The sequence below is a fragment of the Epinephelus fuscoguttatus genome, linkage group LG6 (assembly GCF_011397635.1).
Source record: "Epinephelus fuscoguttatus linkage group LG6, E.fuscoguttatus.final_Chr_v1".
NCBI classification, from domain to species: domain Eukaryota; kingdom Metazoa; phylum Chordata; class Actinopteri; order Perciformes; family Serranidae; genus Epinephelus; species Epinephelus fuscoguttatus.
Window position 1 is genome coordinate 14,904,807 of NC_064757.1, and position 13,642 is coordinate 14,918,448.

At 40.0% G+C, this 13,642-nt stretch overlaps 1 protein-coding gene across 3 annotated transcripts in view; it reads right to left on the bottom strand.

Annotated features, from left to right (window-relative positions):
- si:dkeyp-14d3.1 (transmembrane protein 132C) overlaps positions 1-13,642 on the bottom strand; it is a 191,350-nt gene that overhangs the window by 144,111 nt on the left and 33,597 nt on the right. The window contains exon 2 of one of the 3 annotated variants that reach the window (XM_049579349.1): positions 11,411-12,296. The exons of 1 other annotated variant lie outside the window; for it this stretch is intronic. In XM_049579349.1, the coding sequence (XP_049435306.1) occupies positions 11,411-12,296 (886 nt within the window). Of the gene's footprint in view, positions 1-11,410; positions 12,300-13,642 lie in introns of all 3 variants that reach the window. One more of the 3 variants, XM_049579348.1, reaches the window with a different exon arrangement.

Below are 13,642 nucleotides of genomic sequence, written 5' to 3' on the forward strand. Positions count from 1 at the left end.
TTGGTGTGAACGCACGGTAACATTTTGACGACGTGTTATGTGTGCGACCACCAGAAAGCAGCTGGCAGGAGTTAGCAACTAAGTATAAGAGGAAGAGGAGCATCCAAAATGTCTGCAGACTGGGAAGACGATGAGTTCCTGGTGCCCCTTACCCTACCAGAAAAGGACGAGGTCAACTGCCATAAAACAGGGATGGAAAATGATTGTTATTGCCATGGTTTGCCATTGTTATTGTTAATAAAGTTTAGCCTGATACTTATGTCACACAAGAGGCCGACACTGTCGTGTTAAACGTCACACCTTTCACACTTATTTTGCTTCCAGAATGCTTGCATGCTTTTTAAAATCACAGGATGTTTGACCCATCCACCATCCCAACCTGACTCCTCATGTGGACTTTCGCTCTTTACATTCTTCTTTACTGTGATTAGTGCATTGGTCACGATTGCAGGTTTCCTGATTACGTTGGTTATACAGAAAACACTGGCTCATTATATACAAATTCTGATGCATTGCATTTCATAGGTATTAGGGCTGTCAATGAATATTCTAAATTCGAATTTAAATTCAAATTTGAAAAAAAAAAATGGACCTTCGAGTGTGACCTTCGGCTTGAAATATTTGCTCGCGGCTCGCGCCGAAACGATCGCTGCAGGGCGAGTGAGAGGTCCGCGGTTGTTTATAACGTAATGTTATAGATAATTGTTTTATGTGTTTTAATGTGTAGGTATGTAAATGTTTTCAAAGACGTTTATGTGGAAATAAAAATACCTACAAGTAGTTATGTTTCCTTGTATTAATACATATACAAGTATGTTTCCTTGTATTAGTTTGCCCTCTTGTGGACATAATGCGAAAAAAAAATATTCGAATGGTTCGAACCTGTGAGTTATTTTTAGAAGGAATATTCAAACGTCATTTTTGAGCAATTTTGACAGCCCTAATAGGTATGCGTACAAATGGTGCATGAGAACAGCTGGCTCCAGTGGTGTGAAAGTGCTCCTTTACTTCAATACAGCAGGGGGTGAGCTTTTTGTCTGTAAAATACTAAGAAGTGAGAAATACAGTATGCTAGGGAGAATGCCTGCTCTTGTGCAATGTTGTGTTACTTAAATCGACTAATCTATTGTTAAAATGATGGCTGAGCCTGACCAGGGAGGACAATGCACATGTAATGACCCTCACTGTACAGTGACTCATGCTGTATGGCAGCACTGCACCAAAACGGAAAATAGAGCAATTTCCCTTTGTGCTCTGGGTTTTTTTTTCTTTATGCCACGAGAGACTGCAGGAGGAAAATATCCTTTAAATTAATTTCCTTCATTGCATTTGATTTGCATATGAACCATCTAATACTGAGAGATAATAATGAATTATCAATGACATATAACAATCTTAATTGGTTGTGCGGTGATACCAGAAAACATATTATGATAATGAGTCCAACTATACATAACTTGCATATTAAATTTAATGGCCTCACTCTGCTAAGTGCCTTTTCAATGTCTTTTCCTTCAGTCGACTCCCCTGCAACAGTGCAGAATCTGCTGGTGTGCAGAAATGTCTTCATTCTTTGAAGACATTACAGCGAGTAACTCCTGCTCATGATAAAACAGCTCTACAGTAGAGTGTGATGTGATAGGGTTTCTCATCCAGCACAGTGAAGCAAGGAATTATCAAAGAAGGAATACAGCAAAGGAATATACTGCTGCCAAAGACTTAATCCTGTCTAATCCAGCTTTGTTCACAGTAATTTGTATTTTGATGATGTCCTTTGACATTGACAAGACATTTTAAAACCACCATAAGATGTTATGTATTATAATTCCCGGTATATTTAGGAAATCTTCAATCTACAAGATTTATATTGCCTGGCATTGAAATGACTGCAGGATGTGGAGAATTGATGGACAGTAATTAACTGTTTAATGGCGTAATGTTATGGCATTATTGCATCACCTAGAATTTCTTACTTCAGAGTTTTTAGAATTATTTTTTAAATAGATGATGACTCCTGTCATTTCATGGTAGTTTTCTCCCAAAAGATTATTTAGTTTAGGCAAAACCTGTCTCCCACTAATTAGATTTACAATGTGACTGGTTTCTTTGCCAAATACATTTTAAGGAAAATGTTATTTCTGCTACTATAATGAGAAGTTTTTTACTGCATTGCAAAAGTGCAAGACTGTGATGCAACAGACCAGGGTTTGAGTCTTGTATGTGGTTAGTTTAGGCAACAAAAGAAAATTTGATTTGATTAAGGTAAGGTAGAGACTGTGGTTTCAGTTAAATGTTAATAACATGTTCTGTCCCTTGCCTCAAGTCACTGTTAAGTTTTTTAGTATTTCTTATTTATTTTTCTTAAAGATATTTTTGGGGGGCATTTTTTTGCTTTTAATTGATAGGAAAGCGAAGTGTGAGGTGGGGAGAGAGAGAGGAAGTGACATGCAGCAAAGGACCACAGGCTGGAATTGAACCCCGGCCGCTGCAGCAACAGCCTTGTACATGGGGCGCCTGCTCAATCCACTCAGTCACCAACGCCCGGGTTTTTCAGTATTTAACCAAGACTGTGATCGCTCCCTAAACTTACTTCATGCCAAGTGCAGATTACATGATATCAGCTCAATTATAGCCAGAGCCAACTGTCCTACGGTCTTGGCTTGGTGCACGATATTCTATCATTTAATCCCGTGTATTGAGTCATAGTAGACGACCATCAATGCTGCATCTGGGATGCCTTACGACATCCCAACAGAGAGTCTAGCATGTTTAATTTTTTTGTCTCTCAGAACTCTTCCCATCACATCCGTCACTTTGACTGATAGGAACACAGAGCGACCTGCTGCCATGGACAACTGTACTGCAAAAACACCCCAGCCTTTGTGATATTTCCTGTAGGGACTACCACGACAGAGTAAAAAAGGGAAAATGCTGGCGTGAATTATAAGAGACACTTCAGCAACGCTGTGAGTACTGCCATTAGCCTCAGCCTAGCAAAGAATGTTAAAACCTTCATAATGGGGAAGGACTGGGTCGACAAACATACCATAACATTCACAGATAGTGGCTGGGCCTTTACTTACTACTGCAGAGGGTACCAGCTTTACTTTTAAACAAAGTACACTGGACACAGGCCTTTATTCATAGACACAGGCCTATATTTCTCATTTCCTCTGTATTTGTTTTAATCTGCTCCTGTTTGCCCTGTTAAATTTGATGCATCACTTTCTAACACTTCCTCTATCTTTTTGAAATTCAAAGCTCCTTATTATTTTGATAGATTGAATAGCCTGCCTGTTTTTCCATAGGAAACAATATGGCGACCAACCGGTAACAAACAATCTTGAATTACAGATAAACAGTAAGCTAAAATATGTTTGTGAAAACATTTTTGGGCAAGATATAAGCAGCACAGTAACAGATTTTTTTTCGGCTTTTTACAGTTAGACCAGAGTTTGGTCTGCGTTTAAGGGTCGATCTGCTTCTATACTCTTTGTGTCCATGGTGGCAAGCATTTGTGAATGCGGAAGTACAATCAATGCTTCGAACAACAACCCTAGAGCCAGCGAAAATCTGCTGGATGGAGGGAAGATTACCAAAGTTAATTTCCACATACTACCCACATTGTTATGATACAAAGCTTGCAAAGAAAGAATCCCTTTAAGTGCTACAGGCCTTAACATAGCAAAAACTTTCTTCGAATCATGCTTTAGCTGCAGATAAACTGCACAAAAACAAATAAAACTCACTGTTAGTGAATATGTAACATTCTGTATGACCTATATGTGACTTGTTCCTGATTATTTTTTCAAAAGCAAACAATTTGCAAACCTATGATTCTCTAAAAGCTTATTTGCTGTATTATATAAATATAGTTTTTTAGAGGTTTCGAGTGAGCCACGTAGATCCTAATGCATCTTGTCTTGTCATAAATTTAGTTTGTAAATGATGATAGGCACAAGGCTTTTGTCGTGTGAAACAGCATCTCTACTCTCACTGTAAGATTAGGGTCCATGTCACTGGTTCAATAGCCCATTGGTTCGACATCCCATTAGTCTGACTGTCCGCGGTGCTGAACGGCTCGCAGTGGGCATATGGTGCGCCGCGACCGGCTTGGGGCGGAGCAGGCTCACGGCTTATGTGTTTGTCACTTTCTTTTTCATTTTAACCCACACCATGATCTTTTCCTGACCCTAACCAAGTGGTTTTTGTGCCTAAACCTAACCAGACCTTAACCACAGGGCATCTTGATGATTTCCAAACGGACTTCGGAACAATGAGTTTAATATGGTCGGAACAATGGGATGTCGAACCAATGGGATGTCGAACCAATGGGCAGTTCCCAGATTAATGCTTTATTTCATAAAAGTATGTACATTTTATGATGTTGATGGAGGTGGTCTGTTTAGGGCAATGTGGCCAACCTCTAAAAACCCACAGGGAACCCTGTATGAAAGCAAATGTTAGACATGATCCTCTTGATCTTATCAGCAACTGAATACTGCTGAATGTTAACATTATCTTCCATTTAAAAATGCTATTGAATTTATAGCAGTGAAATATCTGACTTTGAAAACAGTCTGTCTGAACTGATATGGTTTAGAGTCTAGTAAGTATTTTCAGGTGTAGCAGTCCTAGTTTAATTCAGACACCAAAATTCGAAATAAAAACTTTGAACTTCAACATTAAGGCTGCCTGAAATCAATCTCTCTCTTATCATGTTATGCTCTGTCAGTCACATTATCCAAGTAGAAGACCTTATCCTGATACTGGTGGCAGGAAGTTTAAGTATCAAATTGTTTTTCTGTTTTGTTTTTTTTCAGTATCTTACTTAACTTACTTCAAATAATCCAATTTTAGCATATACAGTACAGGCCAAAAGTTTGGACACACCTTCTCATTCAATGCGTTTTCTTTATTTTCATGACTATTTACATTGTAGATTCTCACTGAAGGCATCAAAACTATGAATGAACACATGTGGAGTTATGTACTTAACAAAAAAGGTGAAATAACTGAAAACATGTTTTATATTCTAGTTTCTTCAAAATAGCCACCCTTTGCTCTGATTACTGCTTTGCACACTCTTGGCATTCTCTCCATGAGCTTCAAGAGGTAGTCACCTGAAATGGTTTTCCAACAGTCTTGAAGGAGTTCCCAGAGGTGTTTAGCACTTGTCGGCCCCTTTGCCTTCACTCTGCGGTCCAGCTCACACCAAACCATCTCGATTGGGTTCAGGTCCGGTGACTGTGGAGGCCAGGTCATCTGCTGCAGCACTCCATCACTCTCCTTCTTGGTCAAATAGCCCTTACACAGCCTGGAGGTGTGTTTGGGGTCATTGTCCTGTTGAAAAATAAATGATCGTCCAACTAAACGCAAACCGGATGGGATGGCATGTCGCTGCAGGATGCTGTGGTAGCCATGCTGGTTCAGTGTGCCTTCAATTTTGAATAAATCCCCAACAGTGTCACCAGCAAAACACCCCCACACCATCACACCTCCTCCTCCATGCTTCACAGTGGAACCAGGCATGTGGAATCCATCCGTTCACCTTTTCTGCGTCTCACAAAGACACGGCGGTTGGAACCAAAGATCTCAAATTTGGACTCATCAGACCAAAGCACAGATTTCCACTGGTCTAATGTCCATTCCTTGTGTTTCTTGGCCCAAACAAATCTCTTCTGCTTGTTGCCTCTCCTTAGCAGTGGTTTCCTAGCAGCTATTTGACCATGAAGGCCTGATTCGCGCAGTCTCCTCTTAACAGTTGTTCTAGAGATGGGTCTGCTGCTAGAACTCTGTGTGGCATTCATCTGGTCTCTGATCTGAGCAGCTGTTAACTTGCGATTTCTGAGGCTGGTGACTCGGATCAACTTATCCTCAGAAGCAGAGGTGACTCTTGGTCTTCCTTTCCTGGGTCCGTCCTCATGTGTGCCAGTTTCGTTGTAGCGCTTGATGGTTTTTGCGACTCCACTTGGGGACACATTTAAAGTTTTTGCAATTTTCCGGACTGACTGACCTTCATTTCTTAAAGTAATGATGGCCACTGGTTTTTCTTTAGTTAGCTGATTGGTTCTTGCCATAATATGAATTTTAACAGTTGTCCAATAGGGCTGTCGGCTGTGTATTAACCTGACTTCTGCACAACACAACTGATGGTCCCAACCCCATTGATAAAGCAAGAAATTCCACTAATTAACCCTGATAAGGCACACCTGTGAAGTGGAAACCATTTCAGGTGACTACCTCTTGAAGCTCATCGAGAGAATGCCAAGAGTGTGCAAAGCAGTAATCAGAGCAAAGGGTGGCTATTTTGAAGAAACTAGAATATAAAACATGTTTTCAGTTATTTCACCTTTTTTTGTTAAGTACATAACTCCACATGTGTTCATTCATAGTTTTGATGCCTTCAGTGAGAATCTACAATGTAAATAGTCATGAAAATAAAGAAAACGCATTGAATGAGAAGGTGTGTCCAAACTTTTGGCCTGTACTGTAAATGTTTTTGAAATTTTAAAATCAGACTTTGACTGATTGATATGTTGATATGATAGTTATATTTTTAATATTGGAATCTTTCATTTGAATTTGTGAACACACACACACTTAAAATTACAAACTGTGAGAGGAATTCAAACCAAATGTTTTTTAGAAATTCATCACAGTCAGAGAAAAATGAGAGCTTGTATGATCCAATTAAAATAAGATCTTCTCATAAGCATTTGGCGAGCACTGTAATTACTCCACTTCTAACGTACCTTAATCTATCAGGGGCATATTTTTGAACACTGGTACACTCTTAACTGGATCTCGCCACCTTGGCAGAAATACCACGCAGATGATGGTGATGCATCTTTAAAACATGCAAAAATTAAACACTTTGATCAAAAAACACAACAGTCTTTTACATATTTATTCAGTCAGCCTTCTCAAGAGTTAAATCATGTCATTTTTCTCAAGTGGACGATAGCTTATCAAAAGGAGAGAGGACAGGAGATAGAAATGTACTCACATGTCAGGACGACTCTTGACAGTTATGAAAGCAGCAACTATCTGACACTCCACACCAAAATCCTTTTAGATACGAGCAAAATAAACTATAGTAAAATAAGTAAAACTTTTCGTTTCTGAGTGACACAGCCTATTAACACAGAGGAGGTCAAATCAAATCAGAGCCCATCAAATTAAAAGTAGCATGTCAAGACAGAAATACCCCAGCAATGCATACCATGCTGAGCATCCACAAAGTACTAAATTGGCCAGATGATTGGCTATTAAAATATGTGAAATTAGCTTTTCATTGCATAACATCTATCGCAGCATGAGCCTTTTAGCATAATGGATGAGATGAAGGTGAAAACTGAATCAGAGAAGAGGAAAGAGTTACTGAAGGGCTCAGAGGCCAATTTAATTTCATTCTAAATTTGTCCTTTTTTCATCCATGTGCAGAAAGAAAGTGAGCATTCTAATCCAGATATGCTGTTTACCTATGCTCGTGCTGAATGAGGTACAAAAATGAAATGTGAAGGACTTGGATTTTTCTGTTAAATGTACAAAACTGTGGCTCTAATAAACATTTAAAACTAAAGTGGCGGAAGGTCTGTTTGACAGATTTCACAGGATCATAAGCTCATGCTGCATTCAGGGCTACACAGCCAACAATGGCTAACACAGAATTGTGTCGTACACAGATGATAATGATGTTGTGAATATAGAGATCAAAGTCTTCTCGCTCTGGTGATTAAGCGTCCTAACAAATGCATGTATGAGGACAGCCTTATCACCTAGGACCACACAGAGGCCTTTCCATATCTGCCGCTCTCAGATGGCCAACCTGTGCCCGCCATGCGCTGTGCTGCCAAATAATAAAAACACCACAGGCATTGCCTCTGTGGCCAGCCTGGCCTGTTCATTTGCCTGATGAAAAAGAGTTTCTCAATTTAGAAAAAGAAAAAAAAAAAGTTCCCAATGCCTTATCACCTCAGGACAACTACTCAGTAATTAAATGAAGCAGAGGAAGGACAAAAGTCTGGAGAATTTGTTTGGCTTGTTAAAACTTCACATCCACTGTGAACGTGTTTACCAAAGCTCCAATTCTGAGCCTACGGCACAATTTATGTATCTTTTTTGTTAGCTGGGTAAATGATCTTCATTAGTAAACAACTGGAAAAGGAAAATAAGAGTGGAACAGCTTTATATAAACATTAATAAGTTTCATTTTAAAGTTGCCTCAGTGCCTTTCACCTTGCCTAAGCAGAAAATACTCCTATTCAGCATACAGCTTATTTTCTTTATACGCAGGTTGACAAATTGGCTTGACCCCTCGCTGCAGCTTCTCGGAAGGTTTATAAATGTTCTGAACCAGCGTGATTAAGATCGGCTTCAGTCATTACACTAATGGACATGCATTTTAATTAATGACATCCTCATTTGCATTGCATGTTAATTATCTAAATCATTTTGTCTCATCTGTTCACTGTAATTAGTACCTATCAACAGCTTCACTGAATCAAGCTATTTCCAAGAGATAACCCTGCCACTTTCCTAGTTCACTGTGACAGAAATGCTTGGTTACCTGGCCAAAGTTATTACGTTTAAGGTCATATAAAAAATTAAAAAAAAACAACATAACTTTATAATCTGGTTGGTATGAAGTTGTTATGAAATTAAAGGTTGATTATGTAGAATAATTATTAAAAGCTATAATTTTTTAAAAATAATACATCCACAGTGCGTTTAGAGGGGTGCAGAATAAAAGTATAGCATTTCCTTGAAAAATTATATTTTGTCTGAATTAAATAATTTTATAAATTTTGACGGGTTCGACAATGACGTCATGTTTACATCGTACCAGCCAATAGCGGCCGGGCATTGCCGGTTGCCAAGTACGGTCTCTATGCTCAGCATAATGGAGTCTGGATGTCCAGCAGCTGCTTTAGAGCCCCGGGGAACAGTGCGTTATCCATCCCAGCAACAGAGTGACCGGAGAAGGGCAAAGACGAGAGTTAATATTGGCAAAGCATTTGCTTGATGGACTCAAATAAAGGATTCCCATGGCATAAGAACGCAGGCGGAAATGGCTACTTTTCTCCTCGATCGGGAAGCTAACTCACTTGCTAACTTAGCTAATGTTACCTGTCGGCACTGATGGTCAATTTACTTTTTCAAGATAGATTTAACGCAAGCAGGCTGCGATACTGCTTTATAAACCGTGATTATGTGAGACTGTCTCGTGACAATCAGGTATGAGCGGTGCGACGTCAGTGGTAAACAACAGACATAGATCAACAACAGATAACATGGAGTGCAGGAGAGAGCAGGACCATGCAGCGTTTAATGCTTGGAAGTACCGACATTACTTTGATTTTGACTCGGTAAAAAGTGACACAAACATTAGCGTCTGCAGTGCACTCTGCGTGGTAAGAAAACTTTTATATACAGCGAAACATCCCACCTCAAATATGAGCAAGCACCTAACAAGCTGGCACAGGTTAATCTCACTGAAAAACCCCCGGATCCCCCCACTGACATTTAACCATTTACACTAATCTGATGTTTGTAAAGTCTATAAACACAATGACTGAACAAACATTATTATTTCTGTGTGCACATTTTTGTAATTGTGGTTATCTATTAGGTCTGATGTCGTCCGTTCCTTGGTTATCATAGATTAGCTGGGCTAAACAGTAGCTGTTAGCAGTGTTTGTAATAGGTAACTCAGTAACTCTAAACAGACCGTGAAAAAAAATTCCAGCGGATTTCTTAATTACAATATGATTGAGTTTAATGAAGTAGTCGCCAACCCAACGTGGCCCGCAGCAGAACGGGGGCTTAAGCCCGCTTCATGCAGCCACTGATGCCTTCTAGACATTGTGATTTCCCAAAACTGAATAAATACCACACATAACATCATGTATATATATAGACCTATAGCTAGGCTAATGTTAAATACTGTTGTAAAATTAATTGATTAGTCGAAATTAGTCATTACCCTGTATGATTCATCACTTGACATCTGTGCAGGCTGATGGCTTCACACACTTGGCATCGAACCTGGCAACATGACTGCTGAATTATTTTTTGTAGTTGCAACTACGATCTAGACACACTAGATGGCGGTATTCTGCTCATTCTACATAATCAACCTTTAATTATTTACTTAATCCATAATAATTAAATGTGTATGTACTATATTACAAATTATTTCTGTGGCATGAAGGGATAAATTACCTATAGAGAGAAAACTTTTTTGTGTCAAGCTGTAAACATGTTTATTTCTGCTGCAAAGTTAGGCATTTTAACATGGAGGTCTACGGGGACTGACTGAGCAAGCCTCAGGTGGCCACTGGAGGAACTGCAGTTTTCGGCACTTCAGCACTGGCTTTGTTTTTCAGCCATGGAGGGTGCCGCTTCTCATACACCTGTCCAGCCCAATCTCAAGCAATGGCATTGATCTCGAGCACACCAACTGCCGTGCAGAGCTGTCAGTGATTACATCACACTCCTTTTTATAGCATCAAATAACTAATTAAGCCAAATTTAGCCAGCAGGGGGAGATGTTTTAGCTTCACTTTAGGGGAGCAGTCACATTGTCCATCTTTATATACGGTCATTGGTGCTGACTTGTCATTGTTATATGGAATGTGTGATGGTCACTTGACTGAAATAGTTATAGAATTGAATTGACAATAGTGCCAGGAGCGGATTTTTGTTACTTATTCACTCATTCTGCACATCCGTCTGAGAAATGATAATGAAATCACTTTTCTAAAATGAAGACACATGCCTTCACAGATGTAGTCATGTGCTAAATATGTGTGAAAGTAAAGTTAAAAATCCAACTTTCCTCTAACTTTCCATCTCTCATCACTCGTCTGGAATTCCAATACAACCAATCACGCAGTAAAGTTGTTGTGATTAGCCTGTGTTTACGTTGCTGTTGTCAGACGACTCCACGATCAATACTGATTTGATCAACAGTCTCCGTGCAGAAGCACAGGAATTGCTATTTACCTTGGTTAACAAGTGGTGTTTATGAGCTGCGGTCAAATCATTATTTCATCCTCATTGAGTTGTTTGATATCAGACAATGAAATAAATAAATAAATAAATAAATAAGTCAATGTGAACAATTAATTTGTGGTTATATATGAGACAAAGCTCTGTAACAACTCTGTGATGCCCAATCTTAGTGTTTGCTTATAGAAAGAAGAGAAAGAAGAAGAGATTTAACCATGTTTCAGTGTGGATATATATTAAAAAAGAAAAACTTTAGTGTCAATAGTGCCTAAATCTTTAAGGTAGACTGAATTTGCATGAGTCAATAGACACCAGCTGCATTTCCACAGTCTGAGACTGAAAGAGAAAGTCTGCAGCCAGACACGGCACAGAGGAACAAAAAGAAATTTCTTACCTGAGAGTAAACATCTCCACAGGAGAGTAGGCTGACACAGTGATAAAAGCAGAGACAGTTTCCCTCTGTCTCATGGGTGTGGCAGGCACCATGACCATAAAGTTATTATCCAGCCTGTGTTCAGCGAGGGGTGGCGGAGTGGGGTTCTGGTAGAGCCTCACGCCACCGATCCTCCGCAGCGGTGTGGAGGTGTACGAACCAAACAACCCTTCCTGGCTTGAGCGGATGAAGTTGTCCTTCCTGGCCTCCTCTGAGTGGCACTCCCCTGCTTCTGTGGACTGCAGCATGTAGTAGAGCTCCACTGGCGTGCCCTCAGAGACTTCGAGGTTCCTCTGGCGTCCCGGCACCACGCTGGGTGGGCTGAACCAGCTGGCCAAGGGCTCCAGCTCAGCCACGCACAGCCCCAGCCCCCCCTTCAGCTGGCAAGTGCCACGCACCTCCTGGGTCTCATGGAAAGCAAACATGTGCACGCAGGGCAGCTTGTCAATGGTACTGTAGTCGTCCCAGTCCCTGCCTGCGACATAAAACAGCACCTGGACTTTGGGCTTGGCCAAGTGAATCCTGGTATTCATGATAAAGGTCTGAACCTTCCAGTTGAAGGTAAAAACAGACGAAGCGGGAAACGTCCCCGGGCTCTGTAGGAGCTCTAAAGGGACAGGCTGCTCCACAGAGAACGGCCCATAGCTAGTGTTCATGGAGGGCAAACTTCTGGCCTGGTATATGAAGAAGGGCTCAGTTCGTGACATCAGGCTAGAGTTCCTCATGAAGTCCTGGTTGGCTTCCTTCAGGAAGAACGCCAAGTCTGCGTTGAGCACCTGGTAGTTGACCGGCAGGTATGTGGGGATGGAGGAATATCTCTGTAATCCCTCTAAGACTCGACAGTCGGCTACTAAAAGACAGAAAACGAAGTGATGAGTCAGGGCAAGTTCACTCGCTGTACACAGACAGTCTTTAAACAAAACAGAAGCTTTTGCTATTTGAATCAGTGAAAACATGCACTACGCTCTCATGGTAAAACGGATGTGTGAGGGTAAAGCTTAAGTCCGACTAACGTCCAATGGTCACTTCACTGATAGTACTGTGCTCCTATTCACGGTCACAGTTAGGCACCCAAACTACTTGGTTATTGTAGGTTTAGAAAAAAATAATGTTTTGGGTTAAACTAAGTACGTTTGTCATGTAGCTTAAGTTAGGTACATAAGTACTTAACATAAGTTAACTTTCATGCCTTGAAAAGCAATTGGTTAGGATGATGTAAAGACAATGGCTTTGGTTCAAAAGATCACTCTCACATCTCGCAGGAGGTTTGTGAATCTGGGTTTATCATCGAGACACAACCTGAATTCCTCCCCACTAAAGACTTTGTGGCTCTTTATACTACTTCACCTGACTTCCTCCTTTGTTCCCATCATAATTACTCCCACCACAACAGGGTGTCATCTAACAATAGGGTTGCAATAATATGCTATTTGCACAGATGTGAGGGGGGACAGTCTGTCCTATTCATAATATATGTTTTCCTACCACTTACAATCTCTGCCTCGCTCAAACCATTATGTATCGCTGGCAGTGCAGATCAGGTTGTGAGAAATCTGAAGCGTAGTGAAGTGTTTGTGTACTGTAAATAAACAAAGCAGGACAAAGAAAAGACCCAGACATATGGAATAAGTACTGAGAGTTTTTCTATCGTATCATAATTAGTGCTGAAACAATTAAGCAATTAATCAAACGATAAAACAAAACTAATCAGCAGTTTTTACAATCAATTGATGAATTAAGTGTATTTGCTGGTTCCAGCCTCTCATTTGCTGCTATATCACTGTAAATAAAGGAAAAATGGGCTTTGGACTGCTGAACAAACAGTAAAGTCATCAGTCTGAGTCAGGGCTCATTAATACTACCCAGCCCAAAGATATCTGTGTGCAAAACTGACTTGCTAAATTTTTACCTTCAAAAACATATAAAATTACAAAAATATAAAATATAAAATTTACTCAGATTGTCGACAACATCATCATCTATATCTAACAGTAAGACATGTTACTCTACATTACTTTTATTTTCAAATACTGACTGCATACACTGCAAGTTTTTTTTTCCTCATGTATAAATTACTGTTGTAAATTCTGCTACTGCAAACTGCCTTGATGAGAATTAGTTATTGTTTAACAGTATTTTTTGACCATTTTGACCAAGACATTTTATTTTTAAATGCAAAAATGACTAAAATCC